The 23020-nt window shown below is 43.6% G+C and overlaps 1 protein-coding gene across 2 annotated transcripts in view; it reads left to right on the forward strand.

The window, feature by feature from the left end:
* LOC147698103 (arylsulfatase D-like) overlaps positions 1 to 23020 on the forward strand; it is a 548762-nt gene that overhangs the window by 256589 nt on the left and 269153 nt on the right. For both annotated transcript variants that reach the window (XM_086934777.1, XM_086934778.1), the window contains one exon: positions 22504 to 22927. In XM_086934777.1, coding sequence (XP_086790903.1) covers positions 22504 to 22927 — 424 coding nt within the window. The remainder of the gene's footprint in view (positions 1 to 22503; positions 22928 to 23020) is intronic.

The raw sequence follows: 23020 nt of genomic DNA on the forward strand, positions 1-23020 counted from the left end.
AGAACACAGGCCAACACAACACAAAGCAAAATACAATAGCAATCACTGCACAATGTTGCATTGCCAAAAGTGAAAAACAGTAATCTGTATACCCCAGCTATGTGCATGCTTACCCATTGCAACAGGAACTGTAAACTACAGAATGAACTGAGATATATAGGATTCTCAGGCCCTCATTATGAGTAGGGTAGATTTTGGTTTGGCAACACCGGGGAGTGAAATATACGATTCCAGGGAGCATGCCCACATCAAAATCCTGCAATTACGAGTTTTGGATGGATACTGGAACTGGAAATAGGAGGTCCTTTCTACTATTTTTTCTTCACTTCCGTGGGTCAAATACACTGACATTTTGTCCTGCTCACAGCACACAGCAATGGGAGTGCTGGTAGAGTTCGGGTAGGCCATGGTCACCGGTTGAAGTAGGCTTGGAGAGCATTGACTGCTTTCCCATAGTGCTACAGGGGCATGGCCAGATGGGCCATAGCATGCAGAGGACACTGCAATATCAGCCCCCTATAAGAAAAGCAGGAGTGGTACTTCTTACTAGCACCCCCCTTCCCAGGGCCGGTCGAGCAGCAATCTGCCAGGTCTGGTTGCTGTTCCCAGTCCAGCCCTGTACAGGGTCAGGCAGTGAATCAGCTCTGCTACTGGCTGTAGCCCATCTCTCTGCAATGGCTTCACTGGGTATAGATCTACAGTAGGTGATACCAGGCCCAGCGTGTTCACACCTGGAATTATCTGCAAAATAGTCACCTTTTAATAGGGATTATATTTTGCACTGTATTTTACAAATGCATGACACATTGCTAATGTTTGTGTGGTAAAATAAAAGAATTATAGCTATGCAAAATATTGTTCCAGAGCTTTGGGTGAAGTGATGGTAGTGCTGGCTCGGTGACTCTGTGAACTAATGTGTCCACTTCAGGAATCTATGTTTGACCTCATGGTCACAGATTCAAATCCTGGCAGCTCCACTCAGCCTTTTACCCTTCCTAGGTTTATAAAAATGAATACTATTGAGTTGGCTAACAATAAACATCTGTTATTTCAGCACCAACACTTGAGTGAACATGCATTTTACAAATGCACCATAGTAAATCTGCTGTCAGTTACTCAAAAGTTCCAGACTCCACTCCCTTCACCTATGACCTTTGAACACTAAACACACCTAAGAGAGCTGATTCCAATAATTTCTGTGTTACTGTTTTAGGTTTGGCATCAACCAACAACTTTTGATTTTACTAAAATTGTATGTAATATATAGACTTATAAGGTCTTTCAGCCAGCCCTCTGCATCCATTGATCTGTTATTATGCAGTTCCCATTCATCTTCTGGCCACTACATCAAACAGCAAATGGAGCCATGGGCCACCCCCTTATCAGCCATTGGGTAACAGCTCTGTCACTGATGACATTCAACCCTTTCACAAGGAGAACATCCGCACACAAAGTCATTCCCTTCGGTGCCAGGGACTACTACTGAAATGTGTCCTTTTCAGACTAAATCACATTTTTGCTTTTCACCATTTCTTTCCAATGGAAGAGGGACCGGCAGCTTTCTCAACAATAAAATTTCGCACAATTAAGTGCCAAAACAAAACATGCACTGATAAAGCCAAAACGCAGCCAAATCTAGACCTATTGCTCTGTCACTGCTTAATAATCCCATTCTTATTGCTGTGTGAAAATGTCTGTACAGAAACATGTAATAAGGAGAACAAGGGTACTACAATATGTGAACCTGGGGTTGTAAGCTGTTTTGGGAAACAATGGTTCTGGTGTGGCCTAAAGGTCAGTGCAGAAGTGACTCTGTGGGGCGCACTATGATGGAGAGTAGGAAATTTATTCTTAAAAGGCAGCAGACTACAGCAGAAGCAGGACACATTCCGTTTTTCATCTCCAGGTTCTCATTAAGTGCCCTGGATTCTCCTCAAATAAATAATCGACACTGAACGATGCCAATCAGCGGCCAGCTGCTCTTCCAGTATTGATTCTGCACCAAAGTCTCCCACACTGACCTACAGAGGAGCACAGAGTTTCACAGGCACTTGCAACCCCGGATGTTAATTAACAGCATTCCAGCCCAATTCAGCTTGCTCACCTATGTATGTCCTGAAGATGAACTCAAACAATTGAGTTCTACCACCTGATCTGCCAATTCTTTTAAACAGGTTTCGTTATTTATAATATAATGCTTTTTTATGCTCACTTTACATTTATTAACTTTGTTGTCAAATGATTTTATCAAATGTATTGTACATCTGTGCTTTTATGATTTTGTTTAAAAATCGAATAAAGCTTAATAAACTGAAACTGAGTTCTAAACGCTGTCGACCCCCTACAACATGAACTCCTTTTACTCTGTACAAATCTTCTGAAGGAATTTCTATTACTGTAGTCAATGTGGTGTCTTTATTTTAATATCACCCTCACTTTTCACGTCACGCGTATTGTCACTTATTGTGTGAGCACCTGAATACTATTGTTTTGGAATGAACATGTGTCATATACTGACCTACATGTCCCTCCTAATATTACTTACTGCTCTCTTTTAAGAATTAATTTCCTTCTCTCAATCATAGTGCCCTCCACACGGTCACTTCTATACAGAAAAATGCTATGGCATTGAATATAATTCACTTTACTAAAGAATGATGTGTCATTACTGGGGGTGTGACCATTATGCGTTCGTCTGGCATAATTCCAACTTCTGACAGGTCAGGTCAGGTATTGATAGGGGTTTGTCCATATCGCCGGCTTGCTGCCAATGTTGTTGCTGCCTGGGGAGTGTTTGAGACAGACTGTTCCAGGAAGCTGTGCTGAGACCATGACGGTCAGAGGAGGGGCTAGATTTCAGCACTGTGCACATAAAAGTTCTCACTGTCTCCCACCGCGCGGCACGTCCATATAGCCGAGTTGCTGCCATTGTTTCCACTGCCTGGGGAGTGTTTAGTATTCGCTGTCCCAGGAAGCCGTGCTGGGATGGTCAGAGGAGGAGGAGGCAGATTCCCGCGCTGTGCACATAAAAGTGCTCACCATCTCCTGCGAAGTGGGGCATGACCGTCAAGACTGAAGGAGGGTTCCCCTCTTGGTTCTCTGACTTTAGTGCCTTGTTGCCCCTTCCTCACAGCAAGCCAGGAGCAGGAGCACCTTTTGAGCCTTGTTGGAGAGGGCTACACCAGAACTTGTACATGGTAAATTTTTGGACTTGGACCTGGTCCCCTTGCACAGGTAGGAGAATCTACATCACCGTTCCTATGACTAAACTGTGCATTGCCCTCCTTTTAAACATCTAGGTCTTAGGTTTTGGACCCCTGTTCGCAGCAGTTCGGGCTCTTGTCTGCTGTACGGAACAGTGTTAGCCGTGGTTTATGTACCCTTGCTTCTATACCGACCATCCCCAATGTTTGTTTATATCATTCTTTTGTGGTGTTATTGTTTTGCGTCCATGTCGCAGGCCACCATCTCTTGTACAGTTCGTATAGCCTGCAGGACCATTTGAGGTTATATTTCCCAGAACTGGCTGGCCTATTATGATAATAATAATAATAATAATAATAATAATAATAATAATAATAATAATATTAATAATAATAATAATAATAATAAAGACATTTATACAGTGCACAGCTACCTTGGCTGAGGTAGGTGTCCTGGCGCTAAAGTGGAAAACAACAGGGCAGAGCAGGTGAAGTGCTAGTCCCTATGCCTGAACATCCCGGTCTTCAAGGCCTTTCTGAACTCCAGTTCAGAGTGCAGCACATGTAGATGAAGAGGAATAATGGGGAAACGTAGGCCCATGGGACCTCTTGCCAAGGAGCCAGTGAATACTGTGTCTACCATGGACGCCTTCCTACAGCACACCGTTGGCTTTCTGGACAAGGAAATTGAGTTGGCTGCTCATCGTTTTGCTCGATCCCCCGTAATTCAGCTCCCTCAAAGTGCCTCTGTGATTTCATGCCCAGATATTACCGAACAAGTTTCCGCTTTCAATCTTGTGCTCATGCATCTGAAAAAGATGGGTCATTTATTCATCCTCCTGGACCCAATCTCAGCAGGGCGGTGTGCGACTGCTGGATATTCAGAAAAAGTCAGTTGCTCCTGGTGAGGGTCCTGGAGAAGGAAAAAGAGCAAGAGCAAAAAGGAAGTGCCCCTCGATCAGGAATATTGCTAAGCGATGGAAGAGCATTGGCTTGCACCTAAGTCCGTCAGATCCTATAATCGGGCCAAGTCCGGGCCTGGTGACTTTGCGTGACGCTTTCAAGGTATCAATGTTAGCAGTGCTGGATTCTAAATTAGACCCCATTCTTCACTGTTTATCAGCTATTGAAAAGGAACTTAATAAACTGATCCTGCCCTCGTGAGGTGAGTCGACCCTACAGTAGTGCCCATTTTTCCTCTGTGCATACAGTCCCCTCCACCAGTGGATGTCATGGTGTGTAGGTACCTGGTTCTACGTGTGGTGCACCCCAGACTTTATCCAAGTTGACACAAGAGGGTGCAACCCAGCACACCTACCCAGAGAAGCTTCATGCCCACCTGTAAATATCAGATCCAACTTTGAACATGACACCGTCATTGGCATCAAGTTCTAAGGATTCGGTTTCTTTACATCCCAGGAGGAACTTGATGCTAAGAACTGCTGCAAGCATGTCCAATATGAAGTCTGGTGGAGTGAAAGATGGCACTTGCTTGGGGGCATTGAGCAATTCTACACAGAGACCATGTACTTTTTATCTGCCAACTGACTCAACTACTTTTTTTGTGATTTTAGAAAACGTACCCCGACTCGCTCTGGGTGCAAAGTAAAATTTCTTCCAACTTAAGAACAAAGTTATGCATTGGTTGAACTCCAATATTGCAAAAGGTTTGCTGATAGAAAGTCTCCTTAATATGTTGCGTAGAACATCTTGGGTGGGAAGAGTTAAGAAGAACTGGGATGGGGATTGTGTTACCATCAATTTTAACAGTCATTATGTGGTGAATAGAATCCTAAGTATGGCCCCCCTTTTTTAATTCTGGGAGTCTTAACTTGGCTATCGTGGTTCTTCCCCTAGGTTACTATAACAGGCCCCAGATTCCCCCATTTTTTCTCTGTGGAAGGATTCAGAGGAAGCCTCTAGATTTGGGTCAAGGGAGTCAGCAGGTGGAAATTCTTAGTTACATCCAACAGGTTTGCACCATTGGAATAACTAGAGTGCTGTGACTGACTGATCATAGTTCCTTCCAAGCTAAATGTTCTTTCAACACAGTGCACTGTTGTGCTCTTGCAAACAGACCATTCAGATACAAGGGATGTAACTGTATTTCCTGGAGTATTGCAGGGCTGGTGAACAAGTTTGACGATCAAGAATGGCTGCTTTTCCTAAAGAGGTTTGAAATAACCTGTCTTCGGGAGACGTGGGCTACCGAAACTTTTTATTGTCTGGAGGGCTATAAAACTTTTTTTGTGCCAGCCACCCCATCGATAGCGGGAAGAGCAAAGGTGGTTTGGTTAGCTTTGTTTCTTTAGTAGTTCAAGGTAGTTCTGTCATGTTGCCCCCAGATTTTCTAACCTTACAGGCCTTGTATCCCCTCTTTCAATCAGTCTTTGTATCTGCTCTTGCCAACTTCAAGGGTCTCTTTATACATTCCTCACAAAGGATCTCTTAAGCGAGAAGAGGGGTGCTGCTATGCATCCTCTCATATCTGCACTCTGAAGTGCAAATGATAGAGCGCGCAGGTCACCCGGGTCACAAGTTTACCAATTTTCCCCACGCACTGGGCCCCGACGTGAGTAAAACGAGGACTGAGTTTGCGTGAACCGGGTGATTTCTTGCACGCCACTATGAGTAATTCGGGGGGTGACTCTTACACCACTTACTACTCATGTACCTGACTTACCACAGGCACATTACTCCCGACGGATCAGGAGCTAGCAGTGGACAGGTGACAGGTTTCCTAGGAAAGAATATACTTCATAAACCAAAATACATTTGTCCACTTTATATACTGTAAAATGACCACAGACACCTGATGAGTTTTCAAGGCTTTATAAAAAGATTTTAGAATGGATATATAAAAATAAGAAGCCAAATGCACAGTAACACATCTATCAGTAAAACCAAAGCCACAATATAGCTATAGATTAGGGCAAGTACCAGTAGAATATTTGGGAACACTATAGGATATGAGCATTTAGAGAACACGCTATTCAACACAAGTTTAAACTAAGGCGAGGGACATGCACAGGCCCTAGAATGTATATTTAGACTAAGCTACTTATGCTATTCTTACTAAGTTCACTGCAACCATGCTAAAGGAAAAGGGAAAAACTGGAACACACTAGTAAAATATGACTGTTTGATAATCTCCTACAGGTGGGGAGAGAAGTGGAACAATTCTAATAAACAATTGCATATAATTTGCATTTAAGGTGATAGGGCAATATCACAGGCAAGAGAGCTTTATTAAGAAAAGAAGAGAAAGAGAGAAAAAGACGCAAACCCACAGAGTAATATTTACCTAATTTAGGAATGAGGACTAACCCTGGCCACGGGTCAGTTTGGAAGGACGGGGACAAAGACCCTCAAGAAAGGAATACCAGAATGCGAGCAGGTACAGCTCACGGACAGTCAGGACAGGATACCCCTCAGGTTTTGGGTCAGGACTGGGCTCACCAAGGTACGACCAACACCCACAGCTTCAGATGCAACGCCTGCGTTACCCCTCTCTGCAAGTAATCCGCCAGTAACCCCGATTGGGTTTTCGAATTTCCCCAGCAAAGTGCTTCGCCAGCACTTAAGACTATTTCCACCCCTAGGAGTTTGTGGAAAGAATGGACAGAGTGCTCCGCAGCACTCTAGATTGAGCACCTATAGAGTTCGTAGGGTCAGTGACAGGTCTGCTACTCGGACAAGTCTGACAATTTTCCTAAGCTACACTAGGGCAATTATACTGTTTGGGGACCCTTAGACCACCCACCAATGTTGCAAGTGACAGTTTCTCACATTATGATTGGTCAGGAGAGGGGACTTGGTCATTGTCACCTCCTAGAATTCAACGTTCCCATCATAAATATTGAAATTTTGCTTATCCGCCTCTTGGGTTCACGTTCCCATCCATAGGAATACAGTAGAAAATACGAGTGTACAGGGTATAGCAACAATGTCTCTGAGGTTCAAGGTGGAATTTCATCGTCTTGTGCTGGGTTCTCAGGCGCATCGGGCTTCAGGAGCCAGCTGGCTTGTTTCAGCTTCTGCGCAGTAGAGTTTCTCCCAGGTCACATGGCAATACTCAGAGGAGCCTCAACATGGCGTAGCTCATGTATGTCCCAGCCCCCAGAGACGCGATACATGAAAAGTAAGCGAGAACAAATTAGAATAACACATAAAAATGATCACACTGTATACCGTGATAAACTTTTACACACCCCTTACTTTATAACATCTATAGCATTAAAGTTTAGTGCGAAAAGACAGATAGGCTAAAGCAGCGGTAGCAAGCAGAGAGCATGGTGAGACAAGCGGCCATTTTTAGCATCAGTGCGCATGAGCAATACAATCCCTCCAAAATGCGAGTGCGTCACATCACATGGGTATGACCGACGCATGCGCAGACTGGATTTCTGCAAAGCAGCCATTTCTTTAGTGCAAGCATTGTGAGGATGAAAAGACACACAGGCAAGCCTCTCGGGAACGCCCGCGTGTTGGGGAAAATGCTAAATATAAGACGGACAGTAGGATTAATATGATTATACGTTGGGCGAGGTTCATGAATGTGAGCAAGTCGCTTTACGTGCGAATCCTTGCTCCATCAATCCCCTCTTTGATGATATTTACTATCATCACTACAAAGGAAACAGATGCCAACTTTCATTCTTCCATATCATTCATCTTAATCTCGACAAATTTATTATTTAGTTTTCTCTCGGCTTCTCTATGAGAGTGGTGATTTTTCACCTTCTTGTAGATTTGATTCCTTAATTCTTCTAATTCTAATTCATCAATGTTCCTTTTCACCCCTCTCTTATTTACTGTGTACTTCTTTTTACATTTTTGGCATTTACAGCAGATGAATATGATCAGAATGACCACACCTATTCCGATTATTGGTATCAGTATTTTCCACAGAAGATTTCTACCTAAGTTAGAAAACCAACTACCTATTGAGGAGAGACCTCCAGTCAGTCTCGTCCAGGCACTGTCAACCTCTAATGGTTTGAGTTCCTTTTCCAAATTAGTTATATTTCTTACATATCTTTTAAGTTCGATACTTTTGTCAGGTATATAGGTGCAACAATGTTGCGCCTTCAGCATTCTACAGACTCCGCCCTCTTTTGCCAATAAGGTGTCAAGAGCAAGGCGATTCTGCAAAACCATTGATCTGATCGCAACCATTTCAGTATTGACCAGCAGGAATCCAGCAGCAGTGTCAGTAGATAACTGATCCACTACTGTAGACAATTTGCAAATTCTGTGTGTGTTCAGAACTACCCCCATTCCAGGTATCAGTGCACTAAAAATATCACCTATGATTTCTCCTACACTTTCACGTTTACTACGCACTAAGCCATTAGTATCTTCATCATTGCTTCCAGCAGCATTATTCACATGGTATATTTTCGGGAAAACAATGCCAAAGTAGCAGCTCCCATACCAGTGATCCGGTAATTTAAAATAAGCCTTGTTCCCACATATGTAATATATTCCGGGAAACACAGGTTCTGACCCATTTTGAAACCCCAACCTCCAATCACCTTATAATTATGTTCACACTCGCTGGAACCAATGAATACATTGTTATAATATTCTGTCCTTTCTCTATGGAGACAAAGTTTTCCTTTCCGTTCAAAATCCAGCAACAAAGCAGGATTAGCTTCGCCTTGTGAGGTGTTGTCCATTTGCTCGGCCCACCTAGGGACTCTATCCTTTTCATCATTCGCCTTTTTCTGAAACATTTCCCTCCTTCTGTCTGCCATTTTTATAAACATCTTTTCCTGCTCTTGCAAAGAACAGGTCAGATTTTCTTGTCGTGCTTCATCTAAGTCTATGTCACCTATAGTCAGGAAATATTCTCCCATATAACGGGTTACCTCGCTCCTACTATGTACAAGGTTCAGGTGTCCCCTAATGGGAAGCTCAGAAAAAATTACATCAGCATTTGAATAGTAGTACTGCAACGTGCTTCTATAAAACAAGCTAGACAATATACTGCAGGAAATTCCGTAGGTTAGGGGTAAGTGGTGATATGTCACACCTTCAGCTACAGATGTGGGTAGCTTCATGCAGACATAACAGTCTTCTATTTCCATAGCTTCTACATATTGCACTAACAAGTTAGCGAAAACATTTAAATGCGTCCTGTTTTTCATCTTGGGAAAGTGCAGTTCGCCCTCATCTGATGCTTCTAAATTCTGTCGTGTGTGTTTCAAACTAACTGAATTGTCACGTCGTTCTAAGCTTCGTGGTGTTTCTGCAGTCTGTGCAACGTCTGTGTCTATTATTTCAGGTTCAGTAGGGGACAAGTTAGGATCTTTACTTATCATAAACGGTATAAAGACTGTTAATCCTATCCACATCACTATTAGCATAGCTACACTACATAAGCATATTTTACAGCAAGTTTTACAACACCCAAATCTGGACCTTCCAGCTACGTTTGAATCAGACATTTTAGCTTACAGGTGGCTTTTGCAACCCCTCTTCGTTTCTTTACACCAAGGCTTCGCTCTGTTTTGTCTCAAGGAGGGTCTTCGTCCGAACTCCGATCAGTGATGGACTCTTCGTCACTTTTGCCACTGCGATTTGGCTCATCAATTTCTTCCAGCACCAGGTATGTCCATTCGGGGCTCCGATACAGTCTATTCTGTTTCTTTACTCTGTCGCTCTTTCTCAGAGCCTTGCCTCGGGCTGCTTTTCTTTCACTTTCAGCCCTCTTACGGTCTTTCAGTTTCTCCTCGACTGTTTTTATTCGGAGTCTTAGCCTTTTGACTTACCTGGGTGTACTTTTGCTTCGGTGATTTTCAGTGGTCGAGGACACTTGGCCTTCCTCGTGCACTCTTTTTATTTTTTCCTTGTGTTTGACAGAGTCTATCTCCCTCCCTGTCTGACTAGTTCCAGACCTTTCATCTATTTCTTCTGCCTGGTCCTCAAGCTGGTCCTGTTCAGGTTCGCTTTGTATGTTTTCCTTGCTTTCAGGTGAACTGGATTCTGATTCCTGAACACGTTCATCTATTTCTATCTGCTCTGGTTCATGCACTTCGTTCTCTTCACTTTCTTCCGCATGAACTTCAGCCTTGACCACTATCTGTCCCTTTCCAGACTCCGGAGTTTCCGGTGGAGTGTCGACGTCTTGATCTGTCCCTACTTGGCCTATTTCCTGATCAGGTGTGATGTGAGTCTCGTTGACCTGACCTTCGTCCTCTAATTCTGCCTCACCTGGACTATCCCACTCACTGTCTAGGTAGGAATATTTCCGGGTTCGTATTGGATCATGAACCTGGTCGTCAGCAGGGGACCAATCAACGTCTCGACTTGTGCTCGGCAGTTCGATGTCAGCGAGATCCGGACTCTCCTCGGGAGTCTCCTCAGCAGTGCTGCCTTCAGCTTCAGTCGCGTTTTCTCCGGTTACCCGCTTTGTGTGGCTGGCATGGATCCACTTCGGTACACCAGCACACTTTACAGCAATAGTGGTGACAAGGATCACTTGTCTTGGCTTTCCCCACTTAGGTCCAAGGCAACTCTTCCGGGTATGTTTCTTTAACACCACCCAATCACCTGGTCGTAGCTTATGTGCTGGAGTCTTGGGCCATTCGTCAGCTGTCTCTCCAATCTGGTGGGAGATAGAACGCACTTGGTCACCCAGTTGCTTGCAGTATTCTAGCACCAAATCATCAGTAATGCTTAGCAGTTTGTGTCCAGGTACCCATGCTTGTCGCATCACTCTCCCCATTAGTACCTCATGGGGGCTCAGGCCTGTTTTTCGATTTGGAATACTTCTCACACTCATCAGCACAAGGGGCAAAGCTTCTGTCCAGTTCATTTTGGTGGAATCACACATCTTCGCCAACCTGGACTTTATTGTGCCATTTATCTGTTCAACCACCCCAGACACCTCGGGATGGTAGGCACAGTGCAGTCTTTGCTTCATTTTAAAGGCCTTACAGAGCTCTTCTAGGACGTCGTTGGCAAAATGCCCACCTTGGTCTGTTTCAATCGTCTCGGGAATGCCGAACCTAGGTATCAACTCCCTGAGCAATAATTTGGCTACAGTCAAGGCATCATTTTTCTTTGCTGGGTAAGCCTCCACCCACCGGGAAAACAGGCACACTATAACCAGGACGTACCTATATCCCTTGCACTTGGGCATTGTTATAAAGTCTGCCTGCATCCTAACAAAGGGACCTACTTCCTTTCCAATGGTACTTTGCTCCACTACCGTCTTCTTTCCTGCATTGAATTGCTGACACACTAGGCACCTCTGGCAAAACCTTTCCGCCTGGTTCCTGAATTTTGAATTGTAGAACACCTTGTCAAACACCCGACACATGGCGTCCCTTCCCATATGTGTTGGTTCATGTATCATCCTGACCATGGGATCTATCAGGCTGTCGGGCAGCACAGGCACTCCATTTTTGTCTACCACCACACCGTCATCCCTCATTCTGCATTCATTCTCACTCCATATACCTTTTTCTTCCCTGCCTGTTGACTGTTGTAAGTCTTTTAATTCATCCCACGTTGACACATTATCAAACAACATCAGTTGGCAGCTGTGTCCACCCCATAACCCAATTTGGAGGGACATTTGGTGTCGGGCACAAAATTGTGCGATTTGGTCAGCGTATCTGTTCCCGGCAGTCACATCATCATTTCCCGATCTGTGAGCCGCACACTTGACCACAGCCAATTCTTTGGGCAATTGAATAGCTTCCAATAATTCTTGTACCACTTTTCCGTTTCTGATAGGGGTACCTGAGGAAGTCATGAATTCTCTTTGTAACCATAGTTGGCCGAAGTCATGAACAACCCCGTAACAGTACTGACTGTCGGTATAAACAGTTATTCTTTTGTTTTTACCCCTCCTACAGGCTCTTGTCATGGCTATGAGCTCGGCTACCTGTGCAGATCTCACTTCGCATAGGTAAGAGGCTTCTATGGTGTTTGTCAATGTGACGACAGCATAGGCAGCACATAGACCTCCACTCTCATGTCTTAAACATGAGCGGTCCACGAACATTGTATGATCCCCATCAAGCAATGCTACTTCTCGGATGTCAGGACGGGGCTTAGTGCTGAATTCTGTTAGATCAATGCAGTTATGTTCCATTTCTTCCTCGCCATCTACATCCAGAGGAACAGGTAACAGAGTTGCCGGGTTTAGGATATTGCACTGAGAAATTGTTACATTCTCAGCACCAATCAAAATTCTCTCATACTTAGTCAGCCGACTAGGTGTGAGATACTGGGTCTTGGTTCTTGTCAGTAAAATTACAACAGAATGTGGAACATATACAGTGACAGGATGTCCCATAACAATATTCTCACTCTGTTCCAGACTGACACAGGTAGCAGCTACTGCTTTCAGACATCCGGGCAATCCAGCAGCCACCGGATCTAGAGTGGCTGAGAAGTAGGCTATGGGACGCCTGACCAGCCCATGCTCCTGGGTCAGGACTGAGAGCGCACAATTTTCTCTGGTGTCACAGAATAGTTCAAAACGCTTGGAATAGTCGGGCATACCTAATGCAGGAGCGGTACCTAGACAATTTCGCAATGTTACCCAAGCGGACATGCTTTCACTGTCCCAACTGACTGGGTCTTCCACTCCTTTCTTGGTCATTTTTATCAAAGGTTTGGCCAGATTTGCGAATCCCACAATCCACTGCCTGCAGTACCCCACAACTCCTAGAAACATCCTCACCTCTTTCTGAGTTCGGGGTAGGTCCATTGCTTTAATTATCTTGATCATTTCTGTGGTGACCTTTCGGATCCCTTTTTCTATCTGGTGCCCCAGATATTTTACTGAGTTTTTACAGAACTGTAATTTGTCAGGGGATACTTTATGTCCTCCCTTTCCTAGGTGATTCAGCAAGGCGATGGTGTCAGTGACACAGTCATTTTGAGTTTTTGATGCCACTAAAAGGTCATCTATGTACTGTACCAAGACGGACTCTCCGGGCAGTATTAGGGACTCAAGACATTTCTTTAGGATCTGGTTGAAAATCGAAGGACTTTCAGTGTACCCCTGAGGGACACGATTCCAGACATAGATATGGCTGTCAAATTCAAAACTAAAAAGGAACTTGCTTTTTGGATGCAATGGGATGGAAAAGAATGCATGGCACAGGTCAATGACAGTGAACCATTCCGCATTCCAAGGAATCTGATATAAGATTACTGCAGGGTTGGGCACGATGGGACAGCAAGGTACAACAATTTGGTTTACCTTGCGCAGGTCCTGCACTACTCGGTATTTCCCACTAGGCTTTTTAATCCCAATGATAGGCGAATTGCAGGGACTGCTCATTACTTCTTCTATGATTTCTGCTTCGAGCAGTCGGGTAATTTCAATTGCGACTCCTGCCTTTACTTCTGCACTCATTTTGTACTGTCTTGTTTTGGGATATACTGCATTTGTTTTTATTGCTATTTTAACTGGGTCCACGTTTGCCATTAAGCCTACATCTTTTCCCGTGAAATCCCACACTTCTGGTACCACCCTTAACTGAAGTTCTTCAGGCAAGTCTTCAATCGTCAAGGTTTTAATGTCAGCGTCAGGTCTTACTAACATCAATTTGTACAAACCATCTTCATCGGGGGTCTGAATTTCGACACCTTTTGGTGAGCAAAAGATGGTGCAGTTCATTTTGCACAACAAATCGCGTCCTAACAAGTTCACAGGACTGGAATCACAGACCACAAATCTGTGCATTTCTTTAAAATTTCCTATGGAGATTTCCATAGGCTCAGTTACTGGAGTACTTATTATTTGATTGGAGACACCCACTACTTGGATTGCTTCTCCCGAGAGCGGTAGGTTAGGAACATCCACTGTTCTCACAGTGGACCGGGTAGCACCAGTGTCCAACAGAAAGGTGACGTCTTTTCCTTCAACCTTTCCTTCAATGTATGGTCCAGTCTGGTCTACCGGTAAGGAGGCGCCAAGTACGCACTCCTTGTCCTCCCCCCTCAGGCCCCGTCAATCTTGTTCATCACAGAGAAAAGAATCATTTAACAGGTACTGTGGAATTGCTGCATTGCTTCCATTCTCTCCTTCCCATATCTCCGCCCTTTCATTCTGCTGACCCTGATTCTTATAATTCTGTCTAGGAGCGCGAGGTACTGGAGGTAGCTTTACCTGTTGCTGGTTCTTTCTTGTCCCCTCTTTCTGCACCTGTGGATTTAAACCATTTATAGGGGCATTACCGGCCTGCAGGTGTGGACACTCGTCTCTCCAATGCCCTAACTGGCTGCACCCGTGGCAGGGGAACTTCTTCATAGCCTCTTCCCGACTCATCTTTGCTCGGGGCTTCCCTCCTCCCCCAGCAGTGGCATTTTGAGCATTAGTATTGGAATTCAATTTACTTAACTGTTTCTCTTGCTGTTCAGCCAATTTTACCTGGGCCCACATAACCTTCTCCTTGAGGGCTTTCTTTTTATTCTCGATTTCATCTTCGCAGTATTTTGCGTATTTCAGAACATCATCTATGGGCTTTCCCTGCCAACTTATTTTATTATCTCGAATCCATTGTGATATTTCAGGCCTTAATCCTAGCACGAATCTGTAACTGAAATGGGTCATGTCTTTCATGTCCACATTATCGATACCACTGTAAGTCTTGAATACTTGCAGTAACCTTTCATAAAAGGAATGGACAGTTTCATCGCGTTCTTGGGTGGTTCTATCTATTCTGGTCCAATCTGTCTCCTTTGCAGGCACCTTTTTCTTGAGGTACTGTATGACCTGATCATACTTCCTCATTACTTCAGGTGAGGGAGCTCCTGTTTTCTCGTCTCTTGCATATTCTTCACTGGGCCAATCAATTTCTATTTTACACTCGGTCCACAGATCTACAGGCACCACAATGTCGAAAAACCCATCCAGGTCTTTCAGAAGACATTTCTGAACCTTTATGAAGCGTTCGACCTGTCTGTACCAATCAACGGGCTTTTCCCGCAATTTCGGGAAGTCATTTGTAAATGACACAATATCCTGTCGGGACCAAGGGACATGGACATATTTTCCCCCCGGGACTTCTCTCATGGGACACAATTTTTCTGCTGGAGTTACTTCTTTTAGTACATATTCTGAAGCTTGGGATTTCCCTCTGCTGTCTTCCTTTTTCTTTGCCCACCGGATTCTCCATTTCCCTACATCTCCCCATTTCTGCAAGAGTTTCAACAATTCCTTAATCTGGATCTGTTTTCCTACCACATTCAAGCTCTCTAAGTCTTTGTCCGAAAAATCTACTCTGTAGGGTTTCTGAAGCATTTTAGAGCGGCTGACATCGATTCCCATTTCTGTGGCTGTGTCCATTAATCTTTCATGGAGCAATCTAGTGTTCCGGGTAAGGTTTTTACTGATGAACAGTAATTCTTCTTCACTGAAAGAGTTTAAGCGGTCTAATCCTACATTTCCAGCCATCATTTCTTCTATTTCTATCCTTAGTTTATAGATCTCTAACGGTCTGGATTGGGGAGTGGTCTCTTTCTCCAACTCTTTGGTCCATCTGTCTAATTCTTCTGGAGATACTACAGTGGCACTCCTAACCCCAGATGTACCTTCAATCAAAACCTCTTTTGGCCTACTCTGACTTCTTGCCCCCGACATGCTAGTCCTAGGTTCTCTAATGGGCAAATCCATCAGAACCACTGATTCACATTCACTCTCTTGATCGTCATCTATGAATACTTCCTTTCTCAGGGTGGGATGCTAGGAGTAGGCATTATTGGGGAGATAACAGGAGGACGAGGACTAGCCAGGTTATCCCTATAAAGAGGAATAGCGGGCCCAATGGTTACTGGGATAGTCAGGGAATCTGGATGGGGATGTATCTGGGCTATGGTCCGGACTAAATCGTCTCGCTGCCTAGCCAGGGCTTCCTTTTCTTGTTCTCGTAAAACCTTTCCTGCGGAATTGTCATGCAATACTTGGGGTACCAAGGGAGGGTAAATACTTGGGGCAGTTGGAGTAACCAATCGAGGTGGGTCTTCTCCAAATGGCTGATAATTCGGGACCGTGGATTTAGGTCTGCAAAACCCATTCCCTTCACTGGTTTTACTGTCTGTACCTGTTCCATCTGTCTCGCTATCCCTCCGACATCTGGGATATTTGGCAAACGGGTTTGGTGAACTTAAAGGCTCTGATTCGGCTACATAGGGAGGGGGGTTTTTCATCAATAAATCTTCTAGGTGCTCATCTTCTGAGTCCCCTACGGGCATTGAGTGATGGGTTTTTTCTTTACTTTTTCCTTTCCCTTGTTCTAATACCCCCATCATTGGAAACAACCCCTCCACCATCATGCTTTGTCTCCAATGTTTCATTTTCTGCTCTTTGGTCTCTCTATGGACCCTCGGATACCACTTGCTCACTCCCTTGTCCATCCGGGGTCTATCTCTCTTCAAAGCCTCAATTTCCCATTCTTCTAAGGCTTCGTACTGGGTTAATCTGGGTCTGGGATGTAATTCATTCATGCGGGTCCTCAAGTTAAACAGGATCCTACCATTAAATGTACCATCAATAGGAAATGCTAGGACTCCGTCATCTGCAGTATACTTTGCCCAATTCTCTAGCCACACACAGGTATGATACCCCTTTTCAAACATCATAAAGGAAGCAGGAGTATTCGGTGGAGGAATGATCACACCCTCCCTCGTTCTAATGGGCTTATCTGTTTTGAAGAAATTCTTTACCTTGTCGGAAAATGACATTTTTCTCTTTATTCCATACATCATGTGCGGTCTACCTCGTATAATCTGTTCCTTATAGAAGCCTGAGTTTTGAGGATTAGGTAAGAACTCAGGATACCACATATGCCTTTCCAGGCTCGCTTCTAACTCGGCTTGATTAATTTTGTTTACTTTGGTACTTCCAATGCTAGCGCGACGCTTATTTTGTAGAGACCAATCAACACTGTGAATACAAAAATCCTTATCCAATGGGTGCGTGGCCTTTTGCGAGACCAAGTCTCACGCTCTGGCACTCACCCCTCCCTTACAAATTCGGCTTCACTACACACCCGCTGTTCTGACCAATACCAGCGCGGCACGGAGTGACGTCAGAGCAGCTTTTCGCCCGACTCCCTCCTTCACAAGGTAACGGAAACTTTTAACTTTTCCTAAAGTGCGAGTGCAAAACTTAGTTACTAACACACAACGTCTGCCACTGTGTCTGAGTGTTCTAAATAGAAAGAAAAATTTCCTCTCACTACAAGTAAACCACTTCTGTCTACTTTTCATTCACTCCGGATAGACTTCTTTGCCTAGCCTCTCACACTAGTAATATAGAACCCGTTATTCTTCTGACTCATCCACTTCTGTCTGGGATATGTACTGAGCCAGGATTTCACCAGCGGACTATTTTACTTACCAGTCAAGCCTCAGAGACCCTATTACTCCTTCCACATGTGACCCTTTCTAGGTGATATCTCAAGGGAAGTTTTATACAAAGGACTCGTGGCTACCAGTTATACAGATGCAAAAAGATCCTAATTAGTGCTTCCAGGTATTCCTAAACCTACACTAATGACTCGAAACAAGTGACCTTTCCAGCTAACCGGATTCTACTCACCGTTAGCTATATACGTCCCTGGGGATTCGGACTACACTGAACGTTTACAAACAGTTCTTTGTTAATATGACATATAACACTTATAGCAGCAATGCAAAAATCATATACATTTACATATAAATCCTTAAAACATTGCAAAATATTTGAACCAATATAGTAGAAAATCAGCAGCACATTTTATTTTCACGGTTTGTTTATCAACTATCCTGTCTACCTATCTTAACTAGTCCTAACCATACTACTGCTACCCGAAAATTACTGATAGAGCGCGCAGGTCACCCGGGTCACAAGTTTACCAATTTTCCCCACGCACTGGGCCCCGACGTGAGTAAAACGAGGACTGAGTTTGCGTGAACCGGGTGATTTCTTGCACGCCACTATGAGTAATTCGGGGGGTGACTCTTACACCACTTACTACTCATGTACCTGACTTACCACAGGCACATTACTCCCGACGGATCAGGAGCTAGCAGTGGACAGGTGACAGGTTTCCTAGGAAAGAATATACTTCATAAACCAAAATACATTTGTCCACTTTATATACTGTAAAATGACCACAGACACTTGATGAGTTTTCAAGGCTTTATAAAAAGATTTTAGAATGGATATATAAAAATAACAAGCCAAATGCACAGTAACACATCTATCAGTAAAACCAAAGCCACAATATAGCTATAGATTAGGGCAAGTACCAGTAGAATATTTGGGAACACTATAGGATATGAGCATTTAGAGAACACGCTATTCAACACAAGTTTAAACTAAGGCGAGGGACATGCACAGGCCCTAGAATGTATATTTGGACTAAGCTACTTATGCTATTCTTACTAAGTTCACTGCAACCATGCTAAAGGAAAAGGGAAAAACTGGAACACACTAGTAAAATATGACTGTTTGATAATCTCCTACAGGTGGGGAGAGAAGTGGAACAATTCTAATAAACAATTGCATACAATTTGCATTTAAGGTGATAGGGCAATATCACAGGCAAGAGAGCTTTATTAAGAAAAGAAGAGAAAGAGAGAAAAAGACGCAAACCCACAGAGTAATATTTACCTAATTTAGGAATGAGGACTAACCCTGGCCACGGGTCAGTTTGGAAGGACGGGGACAAAGACCCTCAAGAAAGGAATACCAGAATGCGAGCAGGTACAGCTCACGGACAGTCAGGACAGGATACCCCTCAGGTTTTGGGTCAGGACTGGGCTCACCAAGGTACGACCAACACCCACAGCTTCAGATGCAACGCCTGCGTTACCCCTCTCTGCAAGTAATCCGCCAGTAACCCCGATTGGGTTTTCGAATTTCCCCAGCAAAGTGCTTCGCCAGCACTTAAGACTATTTCCACCCCTAGGAGTTTGTGAAAAGATTGGACAGAGTGCTCCGCAGCACTCTAGATTGAGCACCTATAGAGTTCGTAGGGTCAGTGACAGGTCTGCTACTCGGACAAGTCTGACAATTTTCCTAAGCTACACTAGGGCAATTATACTGTTTGGGGACCCTTAGACCACCCACCAATGTTGCAAGTGACAGTTTCTCACATTATGATTGGTCAGGAGAGGGGACTTGGTCATTGTCACCTCCTAGAATTCAACGTTCCCATCATAAATATTGAAATTTTGCTTATCCGCCCCTTGGGTTCACGTTCCCATCCATAGGAATACAGTAGAAAATACGAGTGTACAGGGTATAGCAACAATGTCTCTGAGGTTCAAGGTGGAATTTCATCGTCTTGTGCTGGGTTCTCAGGCGCATCGGGCTTCAGGAGCCAGCTGGCTTGTTTCAGCTTCTGCGCAGTAGAGTTTCTCCCAGGTCACATGGCAATACTCAGAGGAGCCTCAACATGGCGTAGCTCATGTATGTCCCAGCCCCCAGAGACGCGATACATGAAAAGTAAGCGAGAACAAATTAGAATCACACATAAAAATGATCACACTGTATACCATGATAAAATTTTACACACCCCTTACTTTATAACATCTATAGCATTAAAGTTTAGTGCGAAAAGACAGATAGGCTAAAGCAGCGGTAGCAAGCAGAGAGCATGGTGAGACAAGCGGCCATTTTTAGCATCAGTGCGCATGAGCAATACAATCCCTCCAAAATGCGAGTGCGTCACATCACATGGGTATGACCGACGCATGCGCAGACTGGATTTCTGCAAAGCAGCCATTTCTTTAGTGCAAGCATTGTGAGGATGAAAAGACACACAGGCAAGCCTCTCGGGAACGCCCGCGTGTTGGGGAAAATGCTAAATATAAGACGGACAGTAGGATTAATATGATTATACGTTGGGCGAGGTTCATGAATGTGAGCAAGTCGCTTTACGTGCGAATCCTTGCTCCATCACAAATAGTACCTCTGTCAGAAGCACATATGGAGGTCAAGTAATTGTAGTCAATCCTGCTCCCTCTTTCTTTCAAATTCTGGGCCTTATTTAGAGTTTGGCAGATGTAATACTCTGTCAACACATGGGAGAGATCCTATCCACTATGTTGCAAATGCCATAGGCTATATTACACTTGTAATACCATGTACAGGACATCTGCCATATTTGTGATGGAGTACTGCATCCACCAAACTCTCAATAAGGCCTGTGCGAAGCTGGATGGCATTGCAGTGTTAATCATTACGTTTAGGCCTCTTACTAGCAGAGTGGAAGATTCCCCTCTGCTGTGTTTCTGTGTTTTTTTTGCTGGTCTGACTAATGTCAATCTGCTGCGAAATATAATATGAATGATAAACTCACATTCTTGTTAGCTAAAATCACTGTTTGGAATATTGGTTTTAAAGCCCTAAGCCTCATACTTACTCACTCAAAAGAACTAGTGCATTTCATGTTGGCATACAATGAGGCCTGGTTTCTGTGTAACCAGGCCTGGATTGGTCCTAATGAACACTGGACGTTTTCCTGGTGGCATAGGATGGTGGATGTTGGCTTTACTATTTGTTGGGGCTAGGACTGCTTTGTTTCCTACCTGCAGCGCTTTGGTGCTTTGTGTATGATGAGGGAACTCTAGCTTCAAAACCATTTTTTTTTGCATTTGGGGAGTTCCCGATTCCCTCAGAATTGCCAATAGGAGTGCTGACCTGGGAAGGGAAGGGTCTGCTGTAGCTTGCCTCGGAGAGACCAGTACATATACGATGAGTACTTTTCAAAGTTCAAGACAGTGTATTTCTTTATAATGCAACCATTGCAACGCATTTCAGATTAGTATAATACAATTAACTGCACTGAGTGGAAATGGTTAGAATAGATAAATTCTAAACATGAACTAAGAAACATCCATGTCCTCACCACTCTCCTTACTAAGATGCTGTCACTGAACCAAGAGGAAAGTAAGTTCTCCCTTGTCCCCTATACATGGCCTAGAGAGTTACTATAGATGGAGCAAAGTCATAATCTTTCGCTTTTTTGCAGCAAATCCCCCAAATTGATGTTTTCCAAGGTTCCCTCATGAGATGAAGGAAAAAGAGGCACTGTGAAAAAAGTAATTGCCTAAGATCATACAATAAGGTCGAGTAGAAGCCGGGATTGATGCAAGGTTTCCTGCTTTCATTTTGAGCAATGTAGCCACTACATTGTTATCTCTTTCTCTCTTCCGATTTGGATGAAAGTTTAATGATTTGTATTTAATTCTTTGAGGCGCTAAATCAGTGCACCGTGTTAAATACATTCAGGTAATAATTATTTCACAAGGATTGGAGGTGGTAGTGTATGGGGGGCAGGGGGAGCTTGGTGTTTTAATGCAGCAGCTAAAATGAAAACCAGAACACTCACCCTTGGTCAGCGCTCCACGTAGCAAAAAGTCTTTATTCATTGTCACCCATTCTTGAATTAAATGATTCATTCACACCTTACACATCCAGCTAATCAGTAATTCATTGGGGCATAAAACCCTGTCTGAAATCTCTAGCCATGCATTGAATTATAGAAGGTTCCATAATAAAAACATGTTATGAAGTGTAACATATTTGCAATTTGTTTCAGAAATCCCCCACATACAGCGGTCTGACTCCTTCTAGGCACTATGAGAGCTGGTCTGACAACTTTTGCCAAGACTGATTTTGATTCTTAGTCTGGCCCTGTGTGCGACGTGTCCATTCCCATAAAAGCCATGCCTCAAACGATACATATATACAAATCTTATTTTCTCAGGGTGCTTAAATATGTTGTTTATTTAGGTGACATATACTTTTTTGCTTTTGATACCGTACAATATATTCAAACTTTTGAAGCACACACACGCTGGTTAAATGGTAGTTAACTACTGGGACAATATATTTCAGGACTTTTTAGGTGTATGTTAGAAATAATTTGCAACCTTTGGTCAGTGCTGTCCTTTCATTTTAGACTATGCAGACTTTTTTTTGCTGAATCGGAGCATACATATTGAGGTCTGTAGTTCTTATGCACACTTAAAATGTGACCTCCCGGGCCAGTAACATTTGACCACTTGAACAGCATGCTACAAATTTAAACAAACACCTAAAACGTTTTTAGCAAAACCAAAACACATTCGTGCACACATGTAATTTTATTAGTATGTTTTAGAGCTACCAAATTTGTATCAAAATAATTTAGAACATGTGAAAATGTTTATTAGTTGTATTTTTGGTACATAATGTGCAAAAACTCTAGGTTAGAGTTTACCTTTATGGCCATCCTAACCAAATAGCTGGTTATTTATTTATTTATTTATTTACTTATTTATTTATTTATTTCAGGGAAGTGGCACCTTGGTGTGAACTGTCAGTCTCGCAATGACCATTGTCATCATCCTTTGAGCCATGGTTTTGATTATTACTACGGCATGCCTTTCAGCCTTGCCAATGACTGCCAAGTAGGAAAGCCTATTGAGCAAGGCATACTCATCCGATCTGCCCTGGCTTACTACACGCAGTTAGTTTTCCTCGCTCTCCTCACTCTTGCAGTTGGAAAGCTTATTGGTCTGATCCCTGTTCCCTGGAAATTGATCATCTGCTTGGCATTTTGTGGACTCCTCTTCTTCGCCGCCTGGTACTCCTCTTATGGATTCATCCGATACTGGAACTGCCTGGTGATGAGGAACCATGAGGTCACTGAACAACCGGTAAATCTGGACAGATCAGCTTTGCTTATGGTGAAGGAAGCAACTTCATTCATTGAAAGGTGAGGAATATTGTTCGTTATAATGTATTTTTAGAACATGTCCTTGAATAAAATAAAGGTGTATATTGAAGGTCACTTACAGTCAATCAGGAA

This window comes from Lissotriton vulgaris, chromosome 8, assembly GCF_964263255.1.
Source record: "Lissotriton vulgaris chromosome 8, aLisVul1.2, whole genome shotgun sequence".
Taxonomy (NCBI): Eukaryota; Metazoa; Chordata; class Amphibia; order Caudata; family Salamandridae; genus Lissotriton; species Lissotriton vulgaris.